General features: G+C 48.8%; 1 protein-coding gene across 1 annotated transcript; it reads right to left on the bottom strand.

The window, feature by feature from the left end:
• Positions 1-541: 541 nt before the first annotated feature.
• LOC127211456 (cyclin-dependent kinase 11B) lies at positions 542-26,747 on the bottom strand. The gene is made up of 19 exons (XM_051171348.1): positions 26,589-26,747; positions 25,051-25,166; positions 22,974-23,101; positions 21,480-21,618; positions 17,104-17,243; positions 11,701-11,823; positions 10,504-10,599; positions 10,241-10,405; positions 9,841-9,906; positions 9,029-9,204; positions 8,147-8,237; positions 3,203-3,324; positions 2,712-2,817; positions 2,418-2,539; positions 2,225-2,332; positions 2,004-2,120; positions 1,680-1,828; positions 1,248-1,437; positions 542-1,166 (listed from the first exon to the last, which is right to left on the bottom strand). The coding sequence occupies exons 1-19, from the start codon at positions 26,697-26,699 to the stop codon at positions 1,074-1,076; spliced, it is 2,358 nt and encodes a 785-aa protein (XP_051027305.1). The 5' UTR covers positions 26,700-26,747; the 3' UTR covers positions 542-1,073.

Raw genomic sequence — 26,747 nt, 5'->3', positions numbered from 1 at the left:
GTCTGGTGTTTAACATTTGAGTATTACTATTTTGCTCTCCAAGATCTGGCTGCCACCCAGAGGAGTGCATTCTCAGCAACCTGCCCCTTGTGTCAACCTGGCTCTATCTGTTTAAAGTCGATTGGTTAATAAAAAAGGCCTACACTCAGCCAGGGCAGAAATGAGGGGTGGAGCTAAGGTCCAAGAGCTCTGGGGACAGAATGAGCTTGGGGAGGAACAGAGAGGTGTCTGAAGACAAAGGAGGAGAGAGGACGGGATCGTCATGGGACAGGAAGGCCCCGTGGGCCGGGATGGAGAGAAGCGGTTCAGATGAACAGCACAAGCGAGTGTTCCGCAGTTATGGATGGAGGCAGCCCAGACAGAAATGATTACGGCAGATGGCCTGGGAGTGGGGCAGATAACAGGAGGTTGTTTAAGGGGTTAATATCTGCCCAGCCGCAGGTAAAATTAGGCTTATTCTAAAATACAACAGGTGTCTGCCTTTTATTCATTATGAAGAAGGTTGGATAATACTGTCACAATATTATAGACTAATTTAATAATAATCATTATTAGCTATTTTTTATATTTATTGCCAACAGGAAGGGTTTGGCATGTGTGATGTTAGGGTGAGATTGTCTGCTCACCCAAGTCTAGGCAGCTAGAAGTTCCCTATCCCAGGCATGCGGCAAAAGGAATCCCAGAGCTCCTCCAACAAGAGTTTACAACTTCTTAAGACATCTAACAGCCTCATGTATAAAAACCCACTGTGGCTCAAGGTGTCACACACCTGGTTCTGAGGGCCAAGGTTTGTGAGGACGCTGTTGGCTCAGCTGGCCCAGTGAGAAGCAAACAGCTCCGACTGCGCTCCAGCCCAGAAGCTACTGTGGGGAGGGTGGGCTGCCCGCTCGGCACCTGTGGGTACCCACCCTTCCTCACCAGGCAAGTTAGACACCTCTCTCCTTACACAAGGAAAACATGATTTAATTCTACAAATTTACAACCTGCCCCACCAAAATAAACAACATGGGGGGAAAATATAACAAAACAAGGTTGTCCTGACTCAGTAGATCTTGTTGTCAGGCCCTGTGACCTCAGAACTTGAGGCTGAAGCCAGGGCCAGCAGCTGAGGCGCCCTGGTTGGTGGTGGTGAGGTGGAAGCCCGTCTCCTTCAGGTCATCGTCACCCTGTGAAGTAAGGTGGCCGCCATAAGGACTGTGTCCCCTCGCAGGCTCCCCCATGGAAACCCCACCAGCCACGCCCCTCACCAGCTGGCTGTAGCCCAGGCCGCCCTCAGGGGGCCGAGGACTGGTGCCTCGCTTCACTCTCTGCTGCTCGCTCTTGGCAGGCCATGTGGGGAACATGGACGGGTCGATGGGGAGGGGGGTCTCTCGGAAGTACTCGTGTTTGAGGCCGTCTTCTGCGTTGACCCTCCTCCCAGGGTAGTATGTCAGGAACCTAAGAGAGCGACATGGGGAATTGGGAACTGCTGTGTGGTCAGCGCACTTATGGCCATCGCAGACTGAGCCAAGTCTTCTGCTTTCTTGCTGGACACTTGTGGGGCTATGCTGCGAAGGAAGGTGAGACCCACTGGGCCTCAGCACCTCCTAAAACCCGACGTTCCAGGCCTTCCAGGACAACTCTGCACGAGAGTCAGCCTGGAGCCCAGTGGCTGAAGACTGTGCCACCCTCAGACTTACTTGTTCATGAGGTCAAAGCCCTGGTCTGATAACAACGCCCCGAATCTCTTGCGGAGGTTGTTATAAGGATACTCGCTGAAGGTCATCTTCTTGACTGCTGGGAGGTCATTATAGCCAGGCCAGATCTTCTCACTGGGAGTCCCCAGGTCCTGAAAAACAGGGCTGTGTGAATTAGACATACACTCCATGGCACCCACGTGTGTGTCACTTTGTCAGAGAGGCCACCAAAAGACCAGACTATGGCCTGGGTCCCCAATCCTGGCCCTAACTCTGCATAGGTACTGCAAGCCACGCTCAAGACAGATAGGCCAGCCCAACACTTACCTTGAAAACCTTGTTGATTTGATCGATCTCTGACTTCCCAGGGAACAGAGGTTTCTGTGTCAGCAGTTCTCCAAAGATGCAGCCCACTGACCACATGTCCACAGCTGTGGAGTATTCCTGAGAGTCCAGAGGAAATGGGTCGGATGACAGCAGGCCCACAAAGGTGTCAGCCACAGGTTTGAATGAGGCTACCACAGGACAAGGGAGGTTCTCAGACTCACCTTAGCACCGAGCAGCAGCTCTGGGGCACGGTACCACAGGGTTACAACAACTGGAGTGTAGGCCTTGAGGGGTGAACCATACTCCCGAGCCAGCCCAAAGTCGCCCACCTGTAACAAGGACAGGGTGGCTGTAGGCCAGGCGATGGACTGGCTTTCCAGGGCCTTGGTACTTTTCAGGAAAGCACAGGCTCACCTTGAGAATGCCAGCGTGGCTCAGCAGGAGGTTCGAGGTCTTAAGGTCTCGGTGCAGGATCCAGTTGTCATGGAGATGCTTTACACCGCTCAGCAGCTGAATCATCAGGGTCTTCACCTCCCCTGCAAGGAGAGACCACACACTTACTCTCCCCCTGTGACAGGAGAGACCACACACTCACTCTCCCCCTGTGACAGGAGAGATCACACACTCTCTCCCTGTGACAGGAGAGACTACACACTTATACTTTCCCTGTGACCCGGGGTCCCTGGCTTGGGGGTGGTGCACACGTACCTGGCAGAAAGGGCTGCTTCATGGTCTCCATGAGGCTCTTGAGGTCATGCTCCACATAATTCATCACAATGTAGATCTTGTCCATGTTGCTGCCCACAACAATCTCCTAGGAACCAACAGTCAGCCTGTGAGCCTGGACATGGCTCCTCCCTAATCAACAGTCAGCCTGTGAGCCTGGACATGGCTCCTCCCTAATCAACAGTCAGCCCGTGGGCCTGGACATGGCTCCTCCCTAATCAACAGTCAGCCCGTGGGCCTGGACATGGCTCCTCCCTAATCAACAGTCAGCCCGTGGGCCTGAACATGGCTCCTCCCTAATCAACAGTCAGCCCGTGGGCCTGGACATGGCTCCTACCTCCAGTCCCACCCAACCTGAAACTGAAGACACACATCTTGGGAGGCTAATGTCTCTTGAAGTACTAATGCCTGACGGTTCAGGGGACAAGTCTCCCACACAGGCAGGAAATGCAGATGTGGAGACTGAGCCTTACCCTGACAGTGACGATGTTGGGGTGCTGGGCCTTGAGGATGGTGTTTATCTCCCTCAGTGACGTGATGGGGAAGCCTTCCTTCTCCTTCTCCATCTTCAGCCGCTTCAGAGCCACAATTTCATCTGTGGAAATAGCGGGCAAATCGGGCGTAGTGGTTCACGCTAATCATTCCAACACTCAAGAAGCTGAGGCAGGAGGACTGTTGTGAGTTTGAGGACAACTTGGCTAGAGAGAGGGACAATGTATAAACAAAACAAGACCAAGCCTGGTGTGGTGGCGCACGCCTTTAATCTCAGCACTGAGAGGTGGGCAGACGCTGTAAATTCAGGGTCAGCCTGGTCTATGAGTTCCAGCAGAGCCAGGGCTACACAGAGAGAGCCTGTCTTTTTTTCTTTTCTTTCTTTCTTTTTTTTTTTTTTTAAAGATTTACTTATTATGTATACAGTGCTCTGCCTGCATGTACGCCTGCACACCAGCAAAGGGCATCAGATCACATTATAGATGGTTGTGAGCCACCATGTATTTGCTGGAAATTGAACTCAAATTGGCTTTTTCCCCAAACATGCAGGGATGGTTCAATATATGCAAACCAGTAATGTTAAAAATCGCATAAACGGACTCAGGAACAGGAACTACATGGTTATCTTGACAGTCGCCAGGGAAAAGCTTTGTGACAACATCCAACATTGCTCACGTTAAGATTCTCGAGGGAACAAATCTCAATAAAGGATCAAGTAAATGTGACACACTTACAACTGACATATCAGGTGGGAGAAGCTCAAAAGCATTTCCTGGGGCTGGAGATGGCTAGCAAATAAGAGCGCTCACTACTCTCACAGAGGCCTGGTTGGCTCCCAGTGCCCATGTGGCCAGTCTCCATCCTCTTTGGCTTCCTCAGGCATCAGCCATGCACATAGTTCACAGACAGACATGCACGTCACACACCTGCACACACTAGTGTGAGGAACACAACAGGGAGCCCACCTGCTCCATCCTTTAGCAGGGTTTCTCTGTGTGGCCCTGGCTCTCCCGGAACTCACTCTGCTGGAGGCTGGCCTCCAACACAGAGACTCACCTGCCTCTGTTTGCTGACAGCTGGGACTGAGGGTGTGCACCACCACGCCCTGCTGTCTACTCTTATTCAATACAGTACCAGAAGCCTTGGCAAACAAAATGGATACAAACAAGAAAACCAAAATATTTCTATTTACAGATGGTATGAATATTTATAATAGTTGTCCTGACTAATTTTTTTCCCCCACCTAGAGACGGAGTTTCTCTGTGTAGCCTTGGCTCTCCTAGACTCACTTTGTAGACCAGGCTGGCCTTGAACTCACAGCAATCTGCCTGCCTCTGCCTCCCGAGTGCTGGGATTAAAGACGTGTGCCACCATGCCCAGCTGTCCTGACTAGTTTTAAGTCAACTTGACACAGGCTAGAGTCATCTGAAATGAAAAAAACCTCAGCTGAGCAAATGCTTCCCTAAGACTTTTTTTTTTCTTTTTTCTTTTTTCTTTTTGATTTTTCGAGACAGGGTTTCTCTGTGTAGCCTTGGCCATCCTGGACTCACTTTGTAGACCAGGCTGGCCTCGAACTCACAGCGATCAGCCTGACTCTGCCTCCCGAGTGCTGGGATTAAAGGTGTGCGCCACCACGCCCGGCTCTTTTTTTCATTTCTTGTTTTGTGTTTTGTTTTTCTAAGACAAAATCTCTGTGTGACAACCCTGACTATCCTGAAACTCACTTTGTAGACCAGGCTGGCCTTGAATTCACAAAAATCTGCCCGCCTCTGCTGGAATCAAAGGCATATACCACTACCACCCAATTGTAAGGCATTTTCTTAGTGACTGATGGTGGAGGGCCCAGCCCATTGTGGGTGGTGCTATTCTTGGGTTGGTGGCTCAGGGTTATGTAAGAAAGCAGGCTGGGGGAGCTGGAGAGATAGCTCCATGGTTAAAAGCACTGGGTGCTCTGCCAGAGGACCAGAGTTCAATTTCCAGCAAATACATGGTGGCTCTCAACCATCGGTAGTGGGGTCTGATGGCCTCTACTTTCATGAGTACATGCAGACAGAGCAGTCACAAGAAAAAAGAAAGCAAGCAGGCTGAGCAGCCAGTAAGTAGCACCCCTCTGTGGGGTCTTTGCATCAGCTCCTATTTCCAGGCTCCTGCCCCAACTTCCTACTATTGGAGGCACAGAGGTTCTAGTATTGGAAAATCATATATTAAGTGAGAGAGTGTTGAAGATTTATGTGGTTTTTGTATGTATGAACATTTGCTGCGTCACGTGTATGCCTGGTGCCTGAGGAGGCGCAGAGAACCTGAGCTGCAGCCAGATGTGAGCTGCACATGTGAGCCGGGAACTGAACTAGGTCCTGCAAGAACAGCAAGTGCGCTTAACTGCCGAGCCATCCCTCTTGGCCCTGGGTCCTAGCGTTGATGTAGGACCTGAGCTGTGCTTTACTTCAAGTGTCTGTAGAACTTGGAAGGGAAGGAACCTCAGAAGCCCTGAAATCAAGCCAGGCCATGGCCACTGCTCTTGGTTTCTTGTCATAACCAGATGGGAAGACCCTACACGCTCGCAGAAATCAAGCTGGAACTGGCTAGGAAGGACACGCCCTCCCTCCTGGCTAGCTTTCATAGGGTTGGAGATGCTATGCAGGCCGCTGGAGGAGAGGAAGCATCAGCAGCCAGGGACAATTCTTTTTGTCGTGAGTGGTGGTTAATGCAAAGACTCATAACTGATCAAAGAGATCGGAGTAAGTGACTGTTGAGTGTTCATCCCTCCATGGACCCCAGCCCAAGGCTCAGGAAACATCATGGAAGAGGAGGAAGAAGGAGTGCAAGAGCCAAAGGCTGAGGAAGAGCACGGTAAATGCCGTCTTTTGGCCATGACATGCTTGTCACACGCATGATCTCACAGTATCCGTTGGTCACGCTAGTCAACATTACAGGATCACTTGGGTTCTCCTCACGGGGTGGCACATGCTCCAGCGAGGGCCACGCCCAGGCATGGGCTGGCAGCACTCACTAACTGAGCCAAGGAGTTAGAGACGTAGGGAAGAGAAAAAGGTGAGGGGGGATGCAGGGTGGGGATGTCAAGGACATATTGTGTACACGTATGACATTGTCAGAGAATAAAATGTAAAAATCATGTAATGGAGCGGAAGAGATGGCTCAACAGTTAAGAGTATTTGCTGTGCTTTCAGATGGCCTGAGCTTTGTTTCTCGGCACCTACGTCAGATGACTCACAATTTCCTGTACTTCCAGCTCTAGGGACCCCAACACCGACTTCTGCTGCTGTGGGCATCTGTACTCATGAGCACATGAAACCTCCCCATATAAGCGTGAATACTGAAAACTCACATTAAAAAAATCAACCAAGTACCCCAGAAAACATAAATGTGGACTAAAAACCATAACGTGGCTGGGTGTGTGCCAGCACACCCTAATCCTAGCATTCAGGAGGGCTGCAAGTTCAAAGCTAGCCTAGTCAATATAGAAAGTTCCAGGCCAACCCTGAGCATTCATGGTAAGACAACATCTCTTATTGCAGCGTGCAGAAGGCAGGCAGCCATTCTAGTCTACACAGGGAGTCCAAGCCAATGCAACCCTGTCACCAAAACACAAAGAAAGTAACAGAAGAATAAGGAAATCCTTGGCAAGGAGTGTAATACAGTGGTGAAGTGCCTAGAATTCCAGTGTGCACATAAAAAGGAAAGGCCCCAACTTATGGTATAAAAGCGCTGTTTGGTCTTCTTGCCCTTCTTCACCTCTGATACCAAGACGCTCAGGAACTCATCGTGTGACCTAAGAACTGGTGCAAGGTTCACAGGTACAGAGTGGCCTGAAAACTGGCACCACGGAAAGGGCTGGGCTGCCTCCACAGACCTCCTGTGCTGACCGTGCACAGGTAGGAGAGCCCTCACGTGCTGACCGTGCACAGGTAGGGGAGCACTCACGTGCTGACCGTGCACAGGTAGGAGAGCCCTCACGTGCTGACCGTGCACAGGTAGGAGAGCCCTCCCGTGTTGACCGTGCACAGGTAGGAGAGCACTCACGTGCTGACCGTGCACAGGTAGGAGAGCCCTCACGTGCTGACCGTGCACAGGTAGGAGAGCACTCACATGCTGACCGTGCACAGGTAGGGGAGCCCTCCCATGTTGACCGTGCACAGGTAGGGGAGCCCTCCCATGTTGACCGTGCACAGGTAGGAGAGCACTCCCGTGCTGACCATGCACAGGTAGGAGAGAACTCACGTGCTGACCGTGCACAGGTAGGGGAGCACTCACGTGCTGACCGTGCACAGGTAGGGGAGCACTCACGTGCTGACCGTGCACAGGTAGGGGAGCACTCACGTGCTGACCGTGCACAGGTAGGGGAGCACTCACGTGCTGACCGTGCACAGGTAGGGGAGCCCTCATGTGCTGACCGTGCACAGGTAGGAGAGCACTCACGTGCTGACCGTGCACAGGTAGGAGAGCCCTCATGTGCTGACCGTGCACAGGTAGGAGAGCCCTTACGTGCTGACCGTGCACAGGTAGGAGAGCCCTCACGTGCTGACCGTGCACAGGTAGGGGAGCACTCACGTGCTGACCGTGCACAGGTAGGGGAGCACTCACGTGCTGACCGTGCACAGGTAGGGGAGCCCTCATGTGCTGACCGTGCACAGGTAGGAGAGCACTCACGTGCTGACCGTGCACAGGTAGGAGAGCACTCACGTGCTGACCGTGCACAGGTAGGAGAGCACTCACGTGCTGACCGTGCACAGGTAGAGACCACAGGCCAGCTGCTCAGGGCTCAACACTCAAGATTCCTTCCAGGGTCTGCACAAAGGCCACCAAAGGCTCTCCAGGGAAACCACTGCCCGTCACAATTCCCAAGACTGAGCCTGTGCAGGGCAGGCCTGAGCTCTCTGCCCCGCCACTCCTCAGCAGACACCCACCTGTCTTCTTGTCCTTCGCTCTGTAGACCACCCCATAGGTGCCTTCCTCGATCCTGTTCAGGCACTGGAACTCTTCTACGCTCCGGCACCCCTGTGGAGGAAGCAGGGCATGAGGGCTACACAGTCGTATCTGACAGCCTGGCACCCTGTCTGTACCCTGTCCGGGGTGGGTGTGCTGGAGAACTAGCGGAAGTGACCTCTGCAGAACAGAGCACGCACGTGGGAGCTAAGTATAAAAACAACCTGCTCCTTTCTCTGCTTCTCCCAAGACCACCTACCACTTTTGTATGAGTGAAAGCACGTCTTTTATGACATCCTCGGCCTGGAGAGGACGTGGCCGGCCTGCCCTAGTGACAGCCTTCCATGCACACCGTGGCCGGGTGCCACTGCTCTGCGCAGTCTAAGGCCACACTCATTATCTGAAAGCACCAAGTGGAGGGCAGGTGACAAGGGCTCCTGAAGGAGGTATTATCACTCAGGATGACCACACCGTCTAAATCCTCCACGCAGTGTCACCCACTCACAGGCATTTTCCTAAACAATTAAAAGTTTGCAGCTGCCAGGCGTGATGGCGCACGCCTTTAATCCCAGCACTTGGGAGGCAGAGGCAGGTGGATTGCTCTGAGTTTGAGGTCAGCCTGGTCTACAAAGTGAGTCCAGGACAGCCAGGGCTACACAGAGAGACCCTTGCCATATCGAGGGATCACACAGAAGCAACAACACACAGCTCACAGGACCCAGTAAGGCCCACAGTGCCACCAGGCACAAGGAAGGACCCTGACTACTGCACAGAGGATGTCCAGACCTCAGAAGCATGGCTGCGCTGTAGCACCTACTTAAGCTGTGGACTGTCAAAGCAGGGAAGCAGCCAAGGGACCTGACCTGCAGGGCTGGCAGGTACTTGGGCAGTTCTTGCTTTAGCTCAATGGGCGACAGGGCTGGAGAGTCAGGCACGTAGTCTCCTTCCGTTGGGGCGCTGCTCTGTGGGGTCCCCTCACCCATTTCTTCCTCCCCTTCGTCACTGTCCCCGGAGTCTCGGTCAAATCTCGACTCTGGAACTTTAAAAGTTAAATCTAGTTACAGAAGAGGAGAAAGTAAGTACAACCAACTCTCTTCCTGCTCCGGGGCTGCTGGAAGTGGTGCACTGTGTTCTCCATGAAGGCGCCACACAAGGCCGACCCCTGGGAAGGTACCTGAGGAGGCCTGTAGCCCTGGTCAGGCAGGCAGACAGAAGCAGAGGCACAACTAGACCCCGGCTCATAGATAAGGGCAGCTACCACACGCAGTGGGCGGGCCCAGAACTCATGTCCACAAGGCCATGGCCCTGTTGGCTGCTAGACGGCAGCCAGGCCTCCCCTATCCTAAGAGTGCATGTGCCATCAGACCCCAGAACCTGCTCTCCAACACAGCCTCGTTCCCACAGCGGGCACGGAGCAGGAAGCCATCCAAACAAAGCTGCTTTCTGCCAAGGAATGTCAGCTACGGTGGGCACGGGCTGCAACGTGACCAACGGTGTCCTCTGGGAGTCACTGCACCTCTCAGCTTGCTACCTCTGTCGACAGCTCTCTACAGCTCCCAGGGAAAACCTTGAACTGACACGGTCACTGTGTGCTGTGATGGTTTGTATTAACAGGCCCAGCCTCACTCAGAGCATAGCTTTCCAGGGGCAGATGCCGCCACAAAGAGGTTCTCACCAACCAAGATGTGGTTTTCATTTTCTCTCTCTTCATCTTCACTCATTTCTTCATCACTTACTTCTTCTGCAAAAAAGGACAGTGTCTGCTCAGGTGAGTGTGGAGCTGGGAAGTAGCCATGGACTGTCAGTTCAGCCCCCGTCAGGCTGATCTCACAGCCAGCAAGAAGTGGTCCTGGGGACTGAACCCTGGGCCTCACATACACTAGGCCAGCGAGGCCCCATTGAACCACATTTCAGTCCCAGTCCTGGAGTCCATGTGCATGTCACATGGTAAAGCAGCTGTCCTTGGCATGGGTGCACATTACACTTTGAGCTGCTCCTCTGAAGAACCTAACTCTACACAGGGAGCATACAGCCCTGCAACAGCAATGGGTCCGCAGGGCCCGCCAGCTCCTCACCTGCAGACTGCTCTGAGGCTTCTTCAGAGTTGCTCCCAGTCTCCTCTTCTTCCTCCTCCTCCTCTTCCTCCTCTTCTTCCTCTGATTCTTCACTGGTGCTCCCTTCTTCCTCTTCCTCCTCTTCTTCTTCCTCTTCCTCCTCCTCAGAGCCTGAGCCTGATTCTGCTACAGAATAAAACAGAGCCACAGGGTAAGCCCTGGCCTTCTCCTGGCAGCAGCAGCCAGGCTTCTGCAGGTGGCTCCAGCCGGGCAGCCCCCCTTACCTGATGAGGACTCGGCTGAGCTGCTTTTCCTCTCGCTGTCACTGATGTCCTGCAGGTCTGACAACAGGTCTCTTTCTTCCATTTTCTCTTCTTTCACTTGTAAAATAAACCATACACAGGCAAATTTGGAGATATATTTTAAAATTAATTTGGTTCTAAAATTATTTTATTTATGTATCTTTGTATTGTGAGTGTGCATGCCCACATGTATGTGCACATAAGTGTGCCTGGTGCACGCTGAGGCCAGAAGAGGGTACTGGATCCCTGTAACCACCGTTACAAATAGTCGACAGTGCCGGGACAGAGTCCTCTGTAGGGGCAGCAAATGCTCTTAACCGCTTACCCAGATTTCCAGCCGTATTTTTGTTGAGACAGGGTCTCCTATACCTCAGGCTGGCCTAAAGCTCACGAGAACACTAGCAGAGAATGACACTGAACTTCCGACCCCTCTGTCCTCCCTCCTGAGGACTGGGGTTATAGCCCTGTCGACCAGACTAATTTTTTTTTTTTTAAATTGTGGTACCTAGGATCAAACAGCTGGTAGAAAAATGTTTTTAAATAAACACGACAGACCCACCCAAAAGTTACATGTAGCTACACAACGATCAAGAGAAAACAGTTCGTCCACATATTATAATTAGGAGAACAACTTCCAAAATACCAGCCATGTATCTCAGCAGAGAAACAGGCGCCTCGTTTGGAGCCTGTGCAGATGACTCCTCTTCACGCAGATCCCAGGCATCACATTGTGGCAAGAGCTTTTACCAGCTGAGCCACCAACACATGATTTTATTGTGAATAAGACACTGTTTGGCAAGGTTTTCCTTAATTTCATATACTGCTTCCACCTCACACCTCTTTTTCCTCCCGAGACAGGGTTCTCTGTGTATCCTTGGCCGTCCTGGACTCGCTTTCTATACCAGGCTGGCCTCGAACTCACAGAGATCTGCCTGCCTCTGTCTCCCTGAGTGCTGAGATTACAGATGTGCACCACTGCACCTGGCTTTCCCTCCACCCAACATTTTTAAAATAAACTTTTTAGGTTAGCATATAATACAAAATAATAGGCTATATTATAGAACTTTTATACACACCATAATAGTTAAAAAACAAAGAAACAACAACAACAAGAAAAACCCCAACATTTCATGTTCAAATATTTCCCAGGAAAGACAGTTCATGCTTGCCTGGCCTCACCTGGCTTCCGGTTGTCTCCCAACTCAAAGCGTTCTCGCGGTGGCCGCAGAGGGCTGCGGCTCCAGTGGCCAACCTTTCCCTTCTCACCGTAGTCCTCCCTCAGGGTGCGGTGATGTGCGGACACTGTGCACACAGAGAACAGAGAGGGGTGCTGCTGGAGGAGACTCCCCACCATGGCTCCATGCCGTGTGCGGCGTCCGTGGGGGCTACAAATCCACGCGGCATTAGCGGAGTCAACATCACAGCCAAACTCATTTGGAAAAAGCTCCAAGCTGGAGGTTATCAGCTGAGCAGGGGACCTTCTTAAATGTTCTTCACTGGTCACAGACGCCAATAGGAGAAAGAATTCTGGAAAGACGGTGGTGTGCAAAATGTCAGGCAGCGCCTCAGTGACGCGGCCTGTGATGCACTTAGTGTGGAGCTTGGATCGGTGGAGGGTCTTCACTGTTCCAGGGTAGTGTGGATAACAACTGGTCAATTCTGGTCAATTTAGCTGTTAACATAGCAGAAGCTGCCCACCCTTGTCTGCAGGTCAATCAGTTACTCTGGGTTCCAGAGTAGTTTGCAGGTAAAAAGGACTTGTCCAGTCATCAAAGACCTATGCTCCCAGAGAGATAAAGCAGCCAGGCTATTAAGACTGCGCCTGACTCTCAGACGTTTAAGGGCCTGGACACTGCAGCAGTCTCATGTGCAGGGAAGGCTAGAAAGTGACAGGCAGACAGGTCGGACACAGGAGAGTGTGCTAAGCCAGCTATCAGGACAGACAGCGCCGACACGCACAGCCAGCCCTGAGGAGGGGTCTGACCTCAGACTCACAACAAACACTCAGGTTAAATAACAAACAAACAAACAAGACCCAGCACCCAGCAGAGTAGTGCATGCTTTGAATCCCAGCACAGGAAGGCTGAGGCAGAGGCAGGTCTAGCTCTGTGGGTTGGAGGTCAGCTTGATGTACATAGTGAATTCTTGGACATAGAGAGACTATCTCAAAAAACAAAACAACTTAAAAAAAAAAAAAACAAAAACAAAAAACTAACCCCCTCAAACAAACAAAAAAAAAACTCCTAACTGTGCTGGATAGTTTTATGTCAACTTGATACAAGCTAGTCATTTGACAGGAGGAAATCTCAATTAAGAAAACAATTCTAAGCCTGGTGGTGGTGGCACACACCTTTAATCCCAGCACTCAGGAAGCAGAGGCAGGCGGATCTCCCTGAATTTGAAGCCAGCCTGGTCTGCACAGTTCAGGACAGCCAGGAATGCACGGAAAAACCCTGTCTCGAAAAACAAAAAACAAAAAACAAAACAAAACAAACAAAAAAACCAAACAACAACAACAACAACAAAAACAAAAAAAGAAAAGAAAGAAAGAAAGAAAGAGAAAGAAAGAAAAGAAAAAGATTCTATAAGACAGGGCTATAGGCAAGCCTGTAAAGCATTTTCTTATTTAGTGACTGATGGGAGAAGGCTCAGCCCATTGTAGTTGGTGCTATCCTGAGCTGGTGGTCCTGGGTTCTATAAGAAAGCAAGCTGAGCTAGCCATGAGAAACAAGGTGGAAAGTGGCGCTCCTCCACGGCCTCTGCATCCTGGTTCCTGTCCTGACTTCCTTTGACGATGAACTGTGATGCGGAAGTGTAACTCAAATAAACCCTTTTCTGCTCGAGTTGCTTAGGTCATGAAGGGTCACCACAGCAACAGTGACCCTGACTAAGACACCAAACAGACAAACAAACGCAAACAACTTTACTCCTAGCACTTGCGAGGCAGAGGCAGGTGGATCCCTTTGATTTGGAGGCCAGCCTGGTCTACACAGTGAGCTCCAGGACAGCCAGGGCTGTGTATAGACACTGTCTCAAATACAAACAAACAAGAAAATCCACACACACAAGACATTCAAAGAAACAACGTTTATCCCTGTTAATGTCGGTGTGATGGAAGGTGCCAACGAGAACAGTCTGAAGACAACCTATAGAAACAGCCTGGGGAAATGGAAGAGTCACCAGTCTACATCCCTCCTCAGAGAAAGTGTGCGGCTGGTGTCCATGCAGTGGCACCATGGCCCACATGCTTGACTTCTCTGGCAAGGAGCCTACCTGCTGCCTGGGGTGAGAAGCAGGCTAACTGAGGCAAGTCCATGCTGGCTGCCTAGCAATGGCTCAGAAGCATAAAGAAACTGCACTGTCCTACTTGCCTCAGTCTGGAGCACAGGAGGAAAGGGGACTGCCAAGGGCACTGTCCTATGCCTCTAGCTATGAGTAGGGCCCCTTCTATCACTGTTGTCTTTGAAAATGCCTTCATGGAAACAAACAAAACAAGACTTTAAGGCAACTGTTTTAAAGATGTTCAAAGAACTAAAGATGTAGTCCCTGAGCGTACTGCGTAGGAACTGTCAAAAGAGCAGCACCTCCTCAGCCTGCAGCCATCATGAGGAACCACCATAGGAGCTGTCCACAGTGGCAGCATCTCCTCTCCAGCCTCCCCAAGCAGCTCTGCAGCAATGGTGCCTAAGCCCAGCTGCCTGTGCATGTGAAGGAAGGTCTTCCCACCCTAACCATGGACCCAATGCAGGGAAAAGGGGCTGAGAAAAGCCACCAACCCCTCAGCTCCCCAAGCTCAGGACTTGCACTCCCACCAAACCACACTTTGGAAATTTCTGCCTTGAAAAGCTCCATCCCCTAAGAAACCCTGCCCTGGCTCAGTTCCCTGATGTCCTTTCCTGGAAGCAGGGCAGCCAAGCCTGGCTTCCTCCCTCCACACCCTGGACCCTCATCGGAAGAAGCCCAAAAGCAATAAAGAGGGGTGAACAAGTGAAGCAGGGGATGCCCTCCCCTGGAAGCTGCAACAGCACTGCTGAGGAGGCCTCCTCTCAGGGCTGTGTGGTCCCCAGGCTTCTGAGCAGGAAGACCAACAGATGTGGCAACGGTTAAAGAAGCAATGCCATGAACATAAAAGTCCCAATAACCCCACAGTAACCACAGTCAGGCCTGCTGATGACACCAGAACTCAACAGTAACCACAGTCAGGCCTGCTGCTGATGACACCAGAACTCAACAGTAACCACAGTCAGGCCTGCTGCTGATGACACCAGAACTCAACAGTAACCACAGTCAGGCCTGCTGCTGATGACACCAGAACTCAACAGTAACCACAGTCAGGCCTGCTGCTGATGACACCAGAACTCAACAGTAACCACAGTCAGGCCTGCTGCTGATGACACCAGAACTCAACAGTAACCACAGTCAGGCCTGCTGCTGATGACACCAGAACTCAACAGTAACCACAGTCAGGCCTGCTGCTGATGACACCAGAACTCAACAGTAACCACAGTCAGGCCTGCTGCTGATGACACCAGAACTCAACAGTAACCACAGTCAGGCCTGCTGCTGATGACACCAGAACTCAACAGTAACCACAGTCAGGCCTGCTGATGACACCAGAACTCAACAGTAACCACAGTCAGGCCGGCTGCTGATGACACCAGAACTCAACAGTAACCACAGTCAGGCCAGCTGCTGATGACACCAGAACTCAACAGTAACCACAGTCAGGCCGGCTGCTGATGACACCAGAGCTCCAGAATCTGGCGGCCTGAGGAAGAATGACTGCTGAGAATTACCAGGGTACTTGCAGAGTCCAGCCAAAAGAAAAAAAGATTCACAATGGAAATACTTAACCCACCATAAGGATCCAAGAGCAAATCTGAGTAGGCAGAAAACAGACTCAGTGAACTGAAAGATATAGCAATGAAAACTATAGAACCTAAGAAACAGGAAGCAAAACCACTGAAGAAAAATATTGAGACCAGAGAGGCCTGTGGGCACCAACAGATGACCTGAGGTGACTCAGTCCAGTAAGGGTCAGAGGGCGACAGAGAGCACAGTGAAGTCTGTGCTGAGACGCAGACTTTCAGAAGACACAAACACTAACATTCACACTGCTCAGCATATTCTAAGAAGGGAGTTCAAAACCCAGGAGACACAGTACAAGGAAACTGCTTTCCGGTGTAAGGTAACAACTGTGTTAGCTCTTTGTTGGCTAATGCATTTTTAAATATACAACATTCAGAGATGAATTTTTTGTGTGTGTGTGTGATAAGAGCAACTAAATTAGCTTCAGAGGGATAAAGGAAACAGAACTTGCAAATTACTGAAGTAAAACTAGTATCAATTCAGACTTAGAATGTCCTATATGTCCCCATGGTGACCACACAAACAGACAAACTAGACATAGCATAAACACAAAAGAAAGTGAGAAATGAATTAAACTATTTGGCTTAAAAAAAGAGGGAGCTGTCGGGCGTGGTGGCGCATGCCTTTAATCCCAGCACTCGGGAGGCAGAGGCAGGCAGATCGCTGTGAGTTCCAGGCTAGCCTGGTCTACAAAGTGAGTCCAGGATGGCCAAGGCTACACAGAGAAACCTTGTCTCGAAAAAACAAAACAAAACAAAAAAAAAAAAAAAAAAAAAAAAAAAAAAAAGAGGGAGCTGGAGAGCTGGCTCCATGGTTAAGAGCACTTGTTCGTGCAAATGACCCAAGTTCAATTCCCCACACCCACAGGAGGCTTACCACCTTCCAGGGCCCAGGCACACATGTGACGCACAGATGTACATGCAAGTCAAAACACTCATACACGTAAGATAAAAATTAATAAAACCAAAACAAAAAATACAAGGGAAGTAGATCAGTGATACAAAGGATGACAATAAAGCAGAAATAAGGGACAAAACTATTATATATTAACTTATATTAATAATATATAATATATAAATAGCAAAATGACAAAAGTAAGCCTCTCCTATCAGCCAGTCTTCAAGAAGAAAGTCTGATACAAATTTGAGTCCTGCCACCCACACAGATGCTCACACTAGTCTGTAGCTCCAGTCCCAGGGGATGTGACACCCTTTTCAGGTAGATCTCTAAGGACAGCAGGCACACACACTCAATACAAAGACATATACAATGCAAGCAAAATACTCATAAAAACAATAAAAATAAAATAAATCCTTTTAAAAGGGGTAAAATAGATAATAGGCAGATATTGCCATGAAATTTTTTTTTTTTTTTTTTTTTTTTTTTTTTTTTTCGAGACAGGGTTTCTCTGTGTAGCCTTGGCCATCCTGGACTCACTTTGTAGACCAGGCTGGCCTCGAACTCACAGTGATCCGCCTGCCTCTGCCTCCCGAGTGCTGGGATTAAAGGCGTGCGCCACCACGCCCGGCTTGCCATGAAATTTAAAATGAAGGAAAACAGGGTATAGGACCCACAAACTCCTTTTGCCTCTCTTCAGAGTGTCTTTCAGGCAAGGCGGACACCACAGGCGCTCTGTCAGGGCAACACAGGAGTGAACTCCACAGGCGACCCCTCAGAGCCGCCCAGGAGGCCCAGGGGTGAAAGGCGCCCTACCTTCCCTGCGGGCTTCCCTCTCCTTGCGGCGCTCCTCCGCCCTCCGCTCGCGCTCCTTCTGCTGCTCGCGCTGCTCCTTCTGCTGCTCCCGCATCTTGCGTTCCCGCTCCCTCTTCCTCTCTAACTGCTCCAGGCGGTCCCTGGAGGAAGCACAGCAAGTCATCCTGTGCCTTCCGCCCTCCCAAGCGGTTTTCTTTTGGGAGGGGTAGGGAGGGATATTGAGACAGGGTCTCTCTGTGTAGCCCTGGCTGTCCAGGAACTCACTCTGTAGACCAGGCTGGCCTTGAACTCAGAGATCTGCCTGCCTCTGCCTCCCGAGTTCTGGGATCAAAGGAGTGTGCCACCACCACCTGGCACAAGTTTCTTGGGTCAGGCTGCTTGTTTTCTGTTCAATTATGCGGTGTACTTGCACACTCACGCTGTGAGCCCACAAACGGCTTCTCAGGTGTTGACAGCAGGAAAAGGCAAAGCACAAGAGGAGGCTGTTGTGTCAGACTCCACACATCGGCTCTGCTGCTTCTACTGGCAGCTCTGGGAGAACACAGCATGTAGCCATATTGCCATGGCTAGACAAAAGGTTCTGTTTCTAGAGGTGTGTGTGTGTGTGTGTGTGTGTGTGTGTGTGTGTGTGTGTGTGTGTGTGTGTGTTTGTTTGTTTGTTTTAGGACAGGGTCTCTCTGTGTAGCCTTGGCTATCCTGGACTCACTTTGTAGAGCAGGCTGCCTTAGAACTCAGAGATCCGCGCGCCTCTGCTTCCCCCAAGTGCTGGGATTAAAGGCGTGCGCCACCACAGCTTAGAGTTTTACGTTTTAATTTTTTCTCTGATTTTAAGCATAAACACCTGATGTGTTGTTTTAATTCATGGTATTTTTATTTGAACTTTTCATTTGTTAGGGTTTTCCTGTGTCCCCTGGACTGGCCTTAAGCTTTCAGTAATCCTTCTGCCTGAGCCCTAAGAGCTGGCAATTTAAGGAAATACTGCGATTTTTACTATTTATTGGGGGAGTGTGGGGCTGAGAGAGGGTCTTCACAATGTAGCTGAGGCTGGACTGGAACTCATTATGGAAACCAGGCTGGTCTCAAACTCAAAGATCCACTCGCCTCTACCTTTCCAGTCTGCACAAACTCCTCTGCTGACGGGGACATTCACGTTCCCAGCCATTCCCAGCCTGAGGCTCGTCCTGAAGTTCCTTACTACCTCCATAGGGTATAAACTATCAAGGCCACCAGTCTCTGTTTACCAAGAAACGTCTTTATTTTCCTTTCACTGTTGTACAAAAGTTCTATCAGACACAGAATCCCCAGCTGAGATTTTTTGCTAAATGGGCACCATTCTCACAGGAAGCCCCACCCTGCTAGGGGCTCACTGAGTTACTTGGATAGTCACTGCTTAGGAACCAGTCCTTCTGCCCTTTTCTGCTCCGAGGACCCCGTTATAGGAGGTACACACGGTACCATGGACACTGGCGCACACACTGGCCACCGAGTTCCTCAGAGAGGATAATGCCTGCTCCTCTATTAAGTACAGTCCACACCCAACTTTAGCTAGTTCCCCAGGCATGTCACCTCTGTAGTCTATGTGATCTGTTTTTGGTTTTTCGAGACAGGGTTTCTCTGTGTAGCCCTGGCTGTCCTGGACTCACTTTGTAAACTAGGCTGGTCTCACTCACAGAAATCCACCCGCGTCTGTGTCCCATAATGCTGAGATTAAAGGCACGCAGCCACCTGTGATCTCCTTTTAAATAAATTAATTTTATATGTATGACTGTTTTGTACACATGTGTGTACCATGTGCTTGCTGGTGCTTGTGGAGATCAGAGAGGTATTAGGTCCCCTCTAACTGTAGCTACAGGTAGTTATAAGCGCACTTGTAACTGCGGAACCATCTTTCCAGCCCCTCACCCCCGCTGCCTTCTGAAACAGGGTCTCTTGTATCCCAGGGTGGCTTTAAACTCACACTATGTTGCCAATTACAACTGAACTTCTGATCCTCCTGTAGCTCAGTATCTACTCCTCTCACCCCCAGTTGTCACTCTATCCTCTAGTGGATTTCCAAAGCACAAATATGGTGGTGTTTCTCAATTATAAACAGCTTTAAAGCTAGTTTGGGGGAGAAGACAGGTGGACTTTACTTAGTCTTATCCAGAAGTCTGTCTACATGTTTTCTTTCATGTCATTTTACCATACAAAAAGCTACACAGATGCTCAAACTTCCCTACCAAGCTCCACTTCTATGGCAAGCTCACCTCACTGGACAAGGCACCTCAGTCTCTAGAAAAGAACGGTGGGTACAGGCACTGCTCACACTCTGAGGTTATATCCAGCCACTGCTGGCCTCAGAGTGACTGCTGAGCACAGCAAGGGCTTCAGGGGAAACCAACAATTGTCTTGTTTTTGAAGACAGGGTTTCTCTGGGTAGCCTTGGCTGTACTACTGGAAATAGCTCTGTAGATCAGCTGGCCTTGAACTCACAGAGATTCACCTGCCTCTGCCTCCAAAATGCTGGGATTAAAGGCTTTATAGTGAATATTTAGTTGAGGTAAGAAGACACGGCTACTCTGGGTTAAGCCATTCTCTATGCAGCAGATTTTTAACCATGTAAGGACGGAGAAAGTGGGGCCAGAGAGATGGCCCAGTGGTTAGAGTTCTTACTGCTCTTGTGAAGCTTGTGCCACAGCAGGCAGCTCTCAGCCACCTGTCATTCCAGCTCCAGAGGACACAACACTTCTGACCTCTCAGAGCACCTATGCTCACATGCACAAGCGTACCTACACACACACACACACATAATTAAAAACAAACAAAAAAGCTGGAGAGAGGGCGGGGGAGAGGGAGAGAGAGAGAGAGAATGATATCTTTAAGAGCAGATTAAGTGGGCTGGAGAGATGGCTCAGAGGTTTAAGAGCACCAGCTGCTCTTCCAAAGGTCCCGAGTTCAAGTCCTAGCAACTACATGGTGGCTTACAACCACCTGTAATGAGATCTGGTGCCTTCGTGTGGTGGGCAGGCACACGTGTGGGCAGAATACTGTTTAAATAATAAATATTTTTTAAAAGTGGAGAAAGTAAGCCAAAAACTAATGAACACTTCTTAATTTATCACTCTGCTCTTTTTTAAACGATTTGCTTACTTATGTTATGAGTGCTCTGGGTTCATGCACACCAGAAGAGGGAATCAGAGAGCAGTGCAGAAGGTTCTGAGCCACCATGTGGATGCTGAGAACTGAACTCAGGACCTCAGGAAGAGCTGCCAGTGCTCTTACCTGCTGAGCCACCTGTCCAGCCCCCACTCTGCCCCTGACTGTGGATGTAATATGTTTAGCTGGTTCAATTTCCAGGCACTGCCTGCTCTGCAATGATGAATTGTACCTGAAACTATGAAACAAATAAACCCTTTCGCCCTGAAGTTGCTTTTATTGTACCAGGAAAGGAAACCAAACCAAACAGCAAACAAGCCTGTACTAGGCACTGGCCTGCGACAGGATTCAGGCTACAAGCTTGAAGGACATCCTCTAGGGTGCTGCCAGCTTCCCCTCTTTGTTTCTTTCTTGTTTGCTTTTTTAAGAAAAGGTCTCACTCTGTAGCCATAGCTGGCTCAGAATTTGCTATGTAGATCAGGCTGACCTAAAATTCAAATAGGTCTGTCTGCCTCTGCCTCTTTAGTACTGGGGTTTAAGGTGTGTACATGCCTAGCCTACGCCCCACTGCACCACAGCTTTAACGTAACCCAGTACTTAGCCAGGTGTGGTGGCGCACGTCTTTAATCCCAGCACTCAGGGAGGCAGAGGCAGGTGGATCTCTGTAAGTTTGAAGCCAGCCAAGTCTACAGAGTTAGTCCAGGACAGCCAGGACAACACAGAGAAAACCTGTCTCAAAAAACCAAAATAAATAAATAAACAAATTTGAAAAGTAAAGTAAAATAAAGAAAGTAAACTAGAAAAACTCCATGTTCCTAAAAGAAGCTGGCTCACTTCCCAATGAAGAGGGTCAGGGCTAGTCAGAAAACACCAATCTTCCTACTGTGCCTCGCATCCCAACACCAAGGCTTCACATCACCCTCGATGCCTGAGCTCCTATCTGGTAACTTGTGTCAGTTAATAGCCTTAACAGTCTAAAATGACTCAGGGGACAAAGGGACAACTGTCTTAAGGTTGAAAGGCACACCTTAAAAAAAAAAAAAAAAAAAAGAAAGGCACACCTTAATGTGGGTATCACCATTCAGTGGACTCGGGTCCCAGAAGAAATAAAAGAGGAAGATGAGGATTAACGCGTGTTCTTTTGTTTCCTGCTGCAGATATAATATAGCCTGCTGCCCACGCTCCTGCCACCTTAAACCCTCCTCCCGCAGCCTGGCAGCGCCCTCCCCGGCTGGCCTCACCTCTCCCTCCTGGAGTGCTCTCTTGCCATCTCCCTCCTCTTCTGTCGTTCCCACTCTCTGCGAGCTTTGTCCTGTTCTTCTCGATGGCGTTTCCGACGTTCGTGCTCTCTTTCCTTTTCTTTGACTCTCGCGTGCTTCCCTAGTGAGAGACGAGCAACATGTGAAGAGCCTCGGCTGACTAACTCACACCTGAAAATCACATCAAGAAAGAAACAATGGGGATAGATAGACGGCTCGAAGTTAAGAGGGCCTGAGCCAGGAGGCTCACAACCACCTGTAACTGCAGCCCCCAGGGATCTGAGGTCTTCCCCTGACCGTGTGCCTGATGAGTGAGTTTATGTGCAGCGTGTGCACCAGGTGCTGAGGAGGCGGGAGCACACTGCAGTCCCTGACATCTGAGCTGTGGGAGCTGAAGGGTGTCTGATGTAAGTGCAAGGACAGCAGTGCGCACTCTGCACGTCTGAGCTGTCTTGCTGGCCCTGATTTTCATCTTCCTTTTCTTCTTTTCTTTTTTTCTGTTTTTGGTTTTTCAAGACAGGGTTTCTCTGTGTAGCCCTTGCAGTCCTGGACTTGCTTTGGAGACCAGGCTGGCCTCGAACTCACAGTGACCCCCCGCCTCTGCACATCTGGCCCATTTTTTTTTTCGCCTTTCTTAATGTTATATCACAACATATTATTTTCATAACTTTAAAAAAATTAGTGCTTGCCGGGCATGGTTGCGCATACCTTTAATCCCAGCACTTGGGAGGCAGAGGCAGTGAAAGACCTTGTCTCAAAAAAACAGGATAGAGATGCCAGGTGCGGTGGCAGACAACTTTAATCCTAGCACTCAGGAGGCAGATGGATCTCTGTGAGTTCGAGGGCAGCCTGGTCTACAAATCGAGTTCTAGGACAGCCAAACTACACAGAGAAACTCTATCACGAAAAACACAAACAACAACAACAACAACAACAACTCACTATTCACACACAATACAGAACAAAAAGCTCTTTCAGCGTGCTTCTTCGTCATGTTATAAAAAGCCACTTTAGCAACTGCACTTACAATAATAAGAGTTAAACAGGCCCCAGGGGCTGTCTTCCCAGTGCTCTGAGAACCCTCTGGAAGCTAGGTGGCAGCAAATGCATGTAACCCCGGGACAGGAAGCAGATGGAGGAGGGCTCTGGGGGCTGGAGGCCAAGTGGAGCTACTTAGCAAGGTTTTGCTTTGAAGAAATGTTATTTAAAACAAACAAACAAAACAGAAGTTCTTAGTACTGGTACAAGACCAAACCTCTCAAGTCTAATGGGACCTGACCCCAACATCCACTTTTTTTTTTTTTGGTGTTTTTACCTATACATATTGAATTACAGCCACTGTGTATGTAGACAATGACGTCAAAACAAGGTACGAGGGGGAGAGGAAAACAGAGCAGCGGGAGCGTCTACAGCGCTTTAGATGCACCATGCAGAAGCCTGGCCCTGACCCAGGAGACAACAGCGCAGCTCCCTTACCTCCCTCTGCCGAATGGCTACGGTGTCTGCGCTTTTCTTTCCTTTTTTCATCTTTTCTGTGATGGGCTTTTTCCTTCCGAGACATTTGCTGGGGTGGTTTGATGGCCAGAGAATCATCTTCCTCTCCTCTGAAATAAACGAGAGACACACCGTGACGGCAGATGCAGGGACCAGAGTACATCCAAAGGAAAGCACTATTCCACAGAATAACGTTCAGCTCCTGCCATCATCTGAGCAAAGCTGAAGTCGAAGCGATTTTAAGACCCAGATGAAACATATGGTCAATGTGAAGTGTAGAAGAAAAAGCCTTTCCTTAGGGAGGGGCATGCTCACTCATTCATTGTCTTTTTTTTATATTAGCAAATGTTTAATTTTTATTTATTTATTTTCTTCCTTAAAAAAAAAAAAATGTTTAATCACTTTACATCCTGGTTGTAACCTCCACCCCTCCTCTTCATTTTCTTGATTGTGGTGTTGATTACATGGCCAAGTTAAAATGTGTCAAATCATACGTTACACACAATTCTTTTACCTATTCATACTTCACTAAGGCTGCCAAAGTCCTGTAATTTTTAAACAACTTTAACAAAGCCAAAAGTTCATTTATCAATACCTTCAACTAATCCTTTTAACACCAAGATTCTAGAAGAATTTACACTCTGAGCTTCTCAGAACTACGCAATCTTAACTTTTGATTTTACTTCCTTTAGCTATCTTACAAGATAGTAGAAGAAAACAAATGACAGCACACCACCACACTAAAGCAGTCGTCAGACGCACACGCTGGCACAATACTGCTGACAGGGGCCCCCCTGAATCAATTTGGGTTCCTTCTGACATTGTCGACTTACAAAACAGGAGGAACAATGAATGTGTTATCTAAATGGTGCTGCCCTGACTGAAGAATTATCACGCGCTCATGTTGTCGTCATAACGGACACTACACAAAAGCAAACCTCCACCAGGCAGGCATGGTGGTGCACACCTGTGAACCCCAGCACTTGGGGGGCACAGGCAGGTGCTTGCTTGCTTTATTTATTTATTTTCTTTTGAGACAGGGTTTCTCTGTGTAGCCCTGGCTGTCCTACACTCACCTTGTAGAGTAGGCTGGCCTCGAACTCAGGGATCCACCTGTCTCCCCCTCAGAGTGCTGGGATTAAAGGTGTGCAACACCACGCCTGGCTTTTGATAAGTGGATTTTTGAGTTCAAGGATTTATATAGTAAACTCCAAGACAGCCAGGTCTACAGAGAGAGACCATCTCATAATAAACAAAAAACCTAAACATACAAAAACTTAACAAAAAAAAAAAAGATTCATTTACGTGTACAAATGTTTTCCTACATATACATATGTGTACATTACATGTGCACGGTGGTTAAAAAAGGGACAGTCAGATTTTCTGGAACTGGACTCACAGTGGTTATGAGCCACCATGACTATACGGTTGCTGAACCAAACCTGGGTCCACTGTAAGAGCAACAACCGCTCTTAAGCGCTCAGCCCCCCGCTCTAGCCCCCAGCTTTTCAGAGTAACACTGCAAAAAGGCAGGCCAGGGTCTAGAGACAGCCCAGTAGCTCACAGCACCTGCTGTTCCTAATGAGAAGATCCAAGTTCGGTTCCCAGGACACATACTAAGCATCTCACAACTTTTGTTTTCAAGACAGGGTTTCTCTGTGTAGCCCTGGCTGTCCTAGACTTAGTCTGTACACCAGGCTGGCCCTGAGCTCAAGAGAGATATTAACCTGCCTCTGCTTCCTGAGTTTCGGGACTACAGACGTGCAGCACCACCACCCCAAGCTCACAGCATTCTTTCACTGCAGCTTTGGGAGATCTGATGTCCTCCTCTGGCTTCTGCGGGCAAGCTTACTCACATACACACTCTCCCTTACTCTCCAACCAAATTGCAAAAAACAAACAAACAAACAAAACCCCACAAAAAACAGAAAAAACCACAAAGCTCATGCTTCAAGTAGTTAACAGTTCTGCATGGGACACAGTCACAGTACCCTGGGGCGCGTCTGGCCCGTGGGCTACAGGTTAAAGATAACCACCACAACATCTTACACTTGCTCACCTGTCTTCCATGGAACCCTCTCTTCTATATGGCGAGTTTCTGATTGTGATTTCCATCCGGTGATCTCTCAGCTCCCCCTCCTCAAGGGAATCCCTTTTGGAATCCCGGTCATCAGACTAAGAAGCAAAGGAAACCGAGACAGTAAGTCATTTTCCTTATAGACAACCTTTCTTCTTTTTCTGATCTATGAAAAATATCTTGTTATGCAGCTCAGTCTGGCTTCCAATTAGAAACCTGCCTTAATCTCCTACATGCTAAGGTTACCTTACCTTACTAAAGATACAGTTTTTTGAGAGAGGGTCTCACTATATAGTTGGCTGGCTTTGAACTCAAGAGATCTGTCTGCCTCAGCCTCCTGAGTTCTGGAGTGTTAGGATTAAAGACTGTGCAGTCTAAACATATTTTTAATGATAGCTGAAGTTTGTTAACTAACTTTAAACATTCACTTTGGATACAGTCATAACAAAACGTAAAAACTGTTGTTTAAAATTCTGTAATCAAGCCAGGCAGATGTGGTAGCCCACGACTTTAATCCCAGCACTCGGGAGGCAGAGGCAGGAGAATTGCCTGGTCTACAAAGTGAGTCCAGGACAGCCAAGGCTAGACAGAGAGACCCTGTCTCAAAAAACAAACAGACAAACAAACAAACAAATAATAAAAAAATTCTGTAATCAATATCACTTTTTTTTGGGGGGGGGTAACCCAAAACCTGAGAACAGAAAGTTTAAAACACCATATACGAAAAGGAACATGAGATTGTGCCAAGAATGTTAGTTTTTTTCTTGTTGTTGTTGTTTTTGTTTTTCAAGACAGGGTTTCTCTGTGTAGCCTTGGCCATCCTGGACTCACTCTGTAGACCAGGCTGGCCTCGAACTCACAGCGATCTGCCTGCCTCTGCCTCCCGAGTGCTGATTAAAGGCGTGCACCACCACGCCCGGCGAATGTTAGTTTTTTTATGAGCCAAAATTAAGACCTTAGTTGGACTTTTACACATCACATAGGATAGGATGTGTGTAGGTGACAAACACACACACACACACACACACACACACACACACACACTTCAAACGATCTCTTCCTTATCTTACCAAAAGAAGTACTTATCCAATGTTTCTTATCTAGTCACCTAAAAGCTCTGGAGTATGTCACCATCCAAACCAAGGTAATTACAAGGCACTCACTCTGAATGCAAGAAAAGTCCCCACTATATTAAAAATGCCTGGAAATGGTACAATGAATGAACTAGTCATGAAATGAGACACATTAGTCTGGTGGCACTAACGATTCTAGGTCCAGAACATTTTACTTTTTAAGATATATTCTCATGTAGACACAGCTTCAGTGCATCATTAATCTACCTTCAACGTCAACTGACTATATGAATGTTTTTGTTAATTTTAGAATAGATTTTGGGCTCACCTGTGACATTTGGAAGTACAAAAGAACTTCACCGAAGAAGCGTTGTTCTAATGGAAAAACGAGGGCAAAGAAATTAAATCTCCTTTAAGAAAACCACTTACTTAAAAAGCATAGCTTACATTTTTCAAGCGTTTTATCTCTGCTTTCTCCTCTTGTTCTTTCCTTCGTTTCTTTTCCTGGAGAATCTCATCTAGCGTTTTGACTTTCCAAGAGTCCTTTTCATCACCCATTTGAGTTAAAACCCTGCAAAAAGAGAAACAACTCAAGCAACCTCGGGG

This window comes from Acomys russatus, chromosome 29 (assembly GCF_903995435.1).
Source record: "Acomys russatus chromosome 29, mAcoRus1.1, whole genome shotgun sequence".
Lineage (NCBI taxonomy): Eukaryota > Metazoa > Chordata > Mammalia > Rodentia > Muridae > Acomys > Acomys russatus.
The sequence above is the reverse complement of the archived record's forward strand: the minus strand, read 5'-3'. Positions and strand labels throughout refer to the sequence as shown.

Coding starts and splice junctions, on each gene's coding strand:
- LOC127211456 (XM_051171348.1), bottom strand. CDS start 26,699: ATGGGTGATGAAAAGGACTCTTGGAAAGTCAAAACGCTAGATGAGATT. Junction 10,600..11,700: donor GGGAGACAACCGGAAGCCAG/GTGAGGCCAGGC, acceptor TTATTTTACAAG/TGAAAGAAGAGAAAATGGAA. Junction 2,540..2,711: donor GAAGCAGCCCTTTCTGCCAG/GTACGTGTGCAC, acceptor CTCTCCTTGCAG/GGGAGGTGAAGACCCTGATG.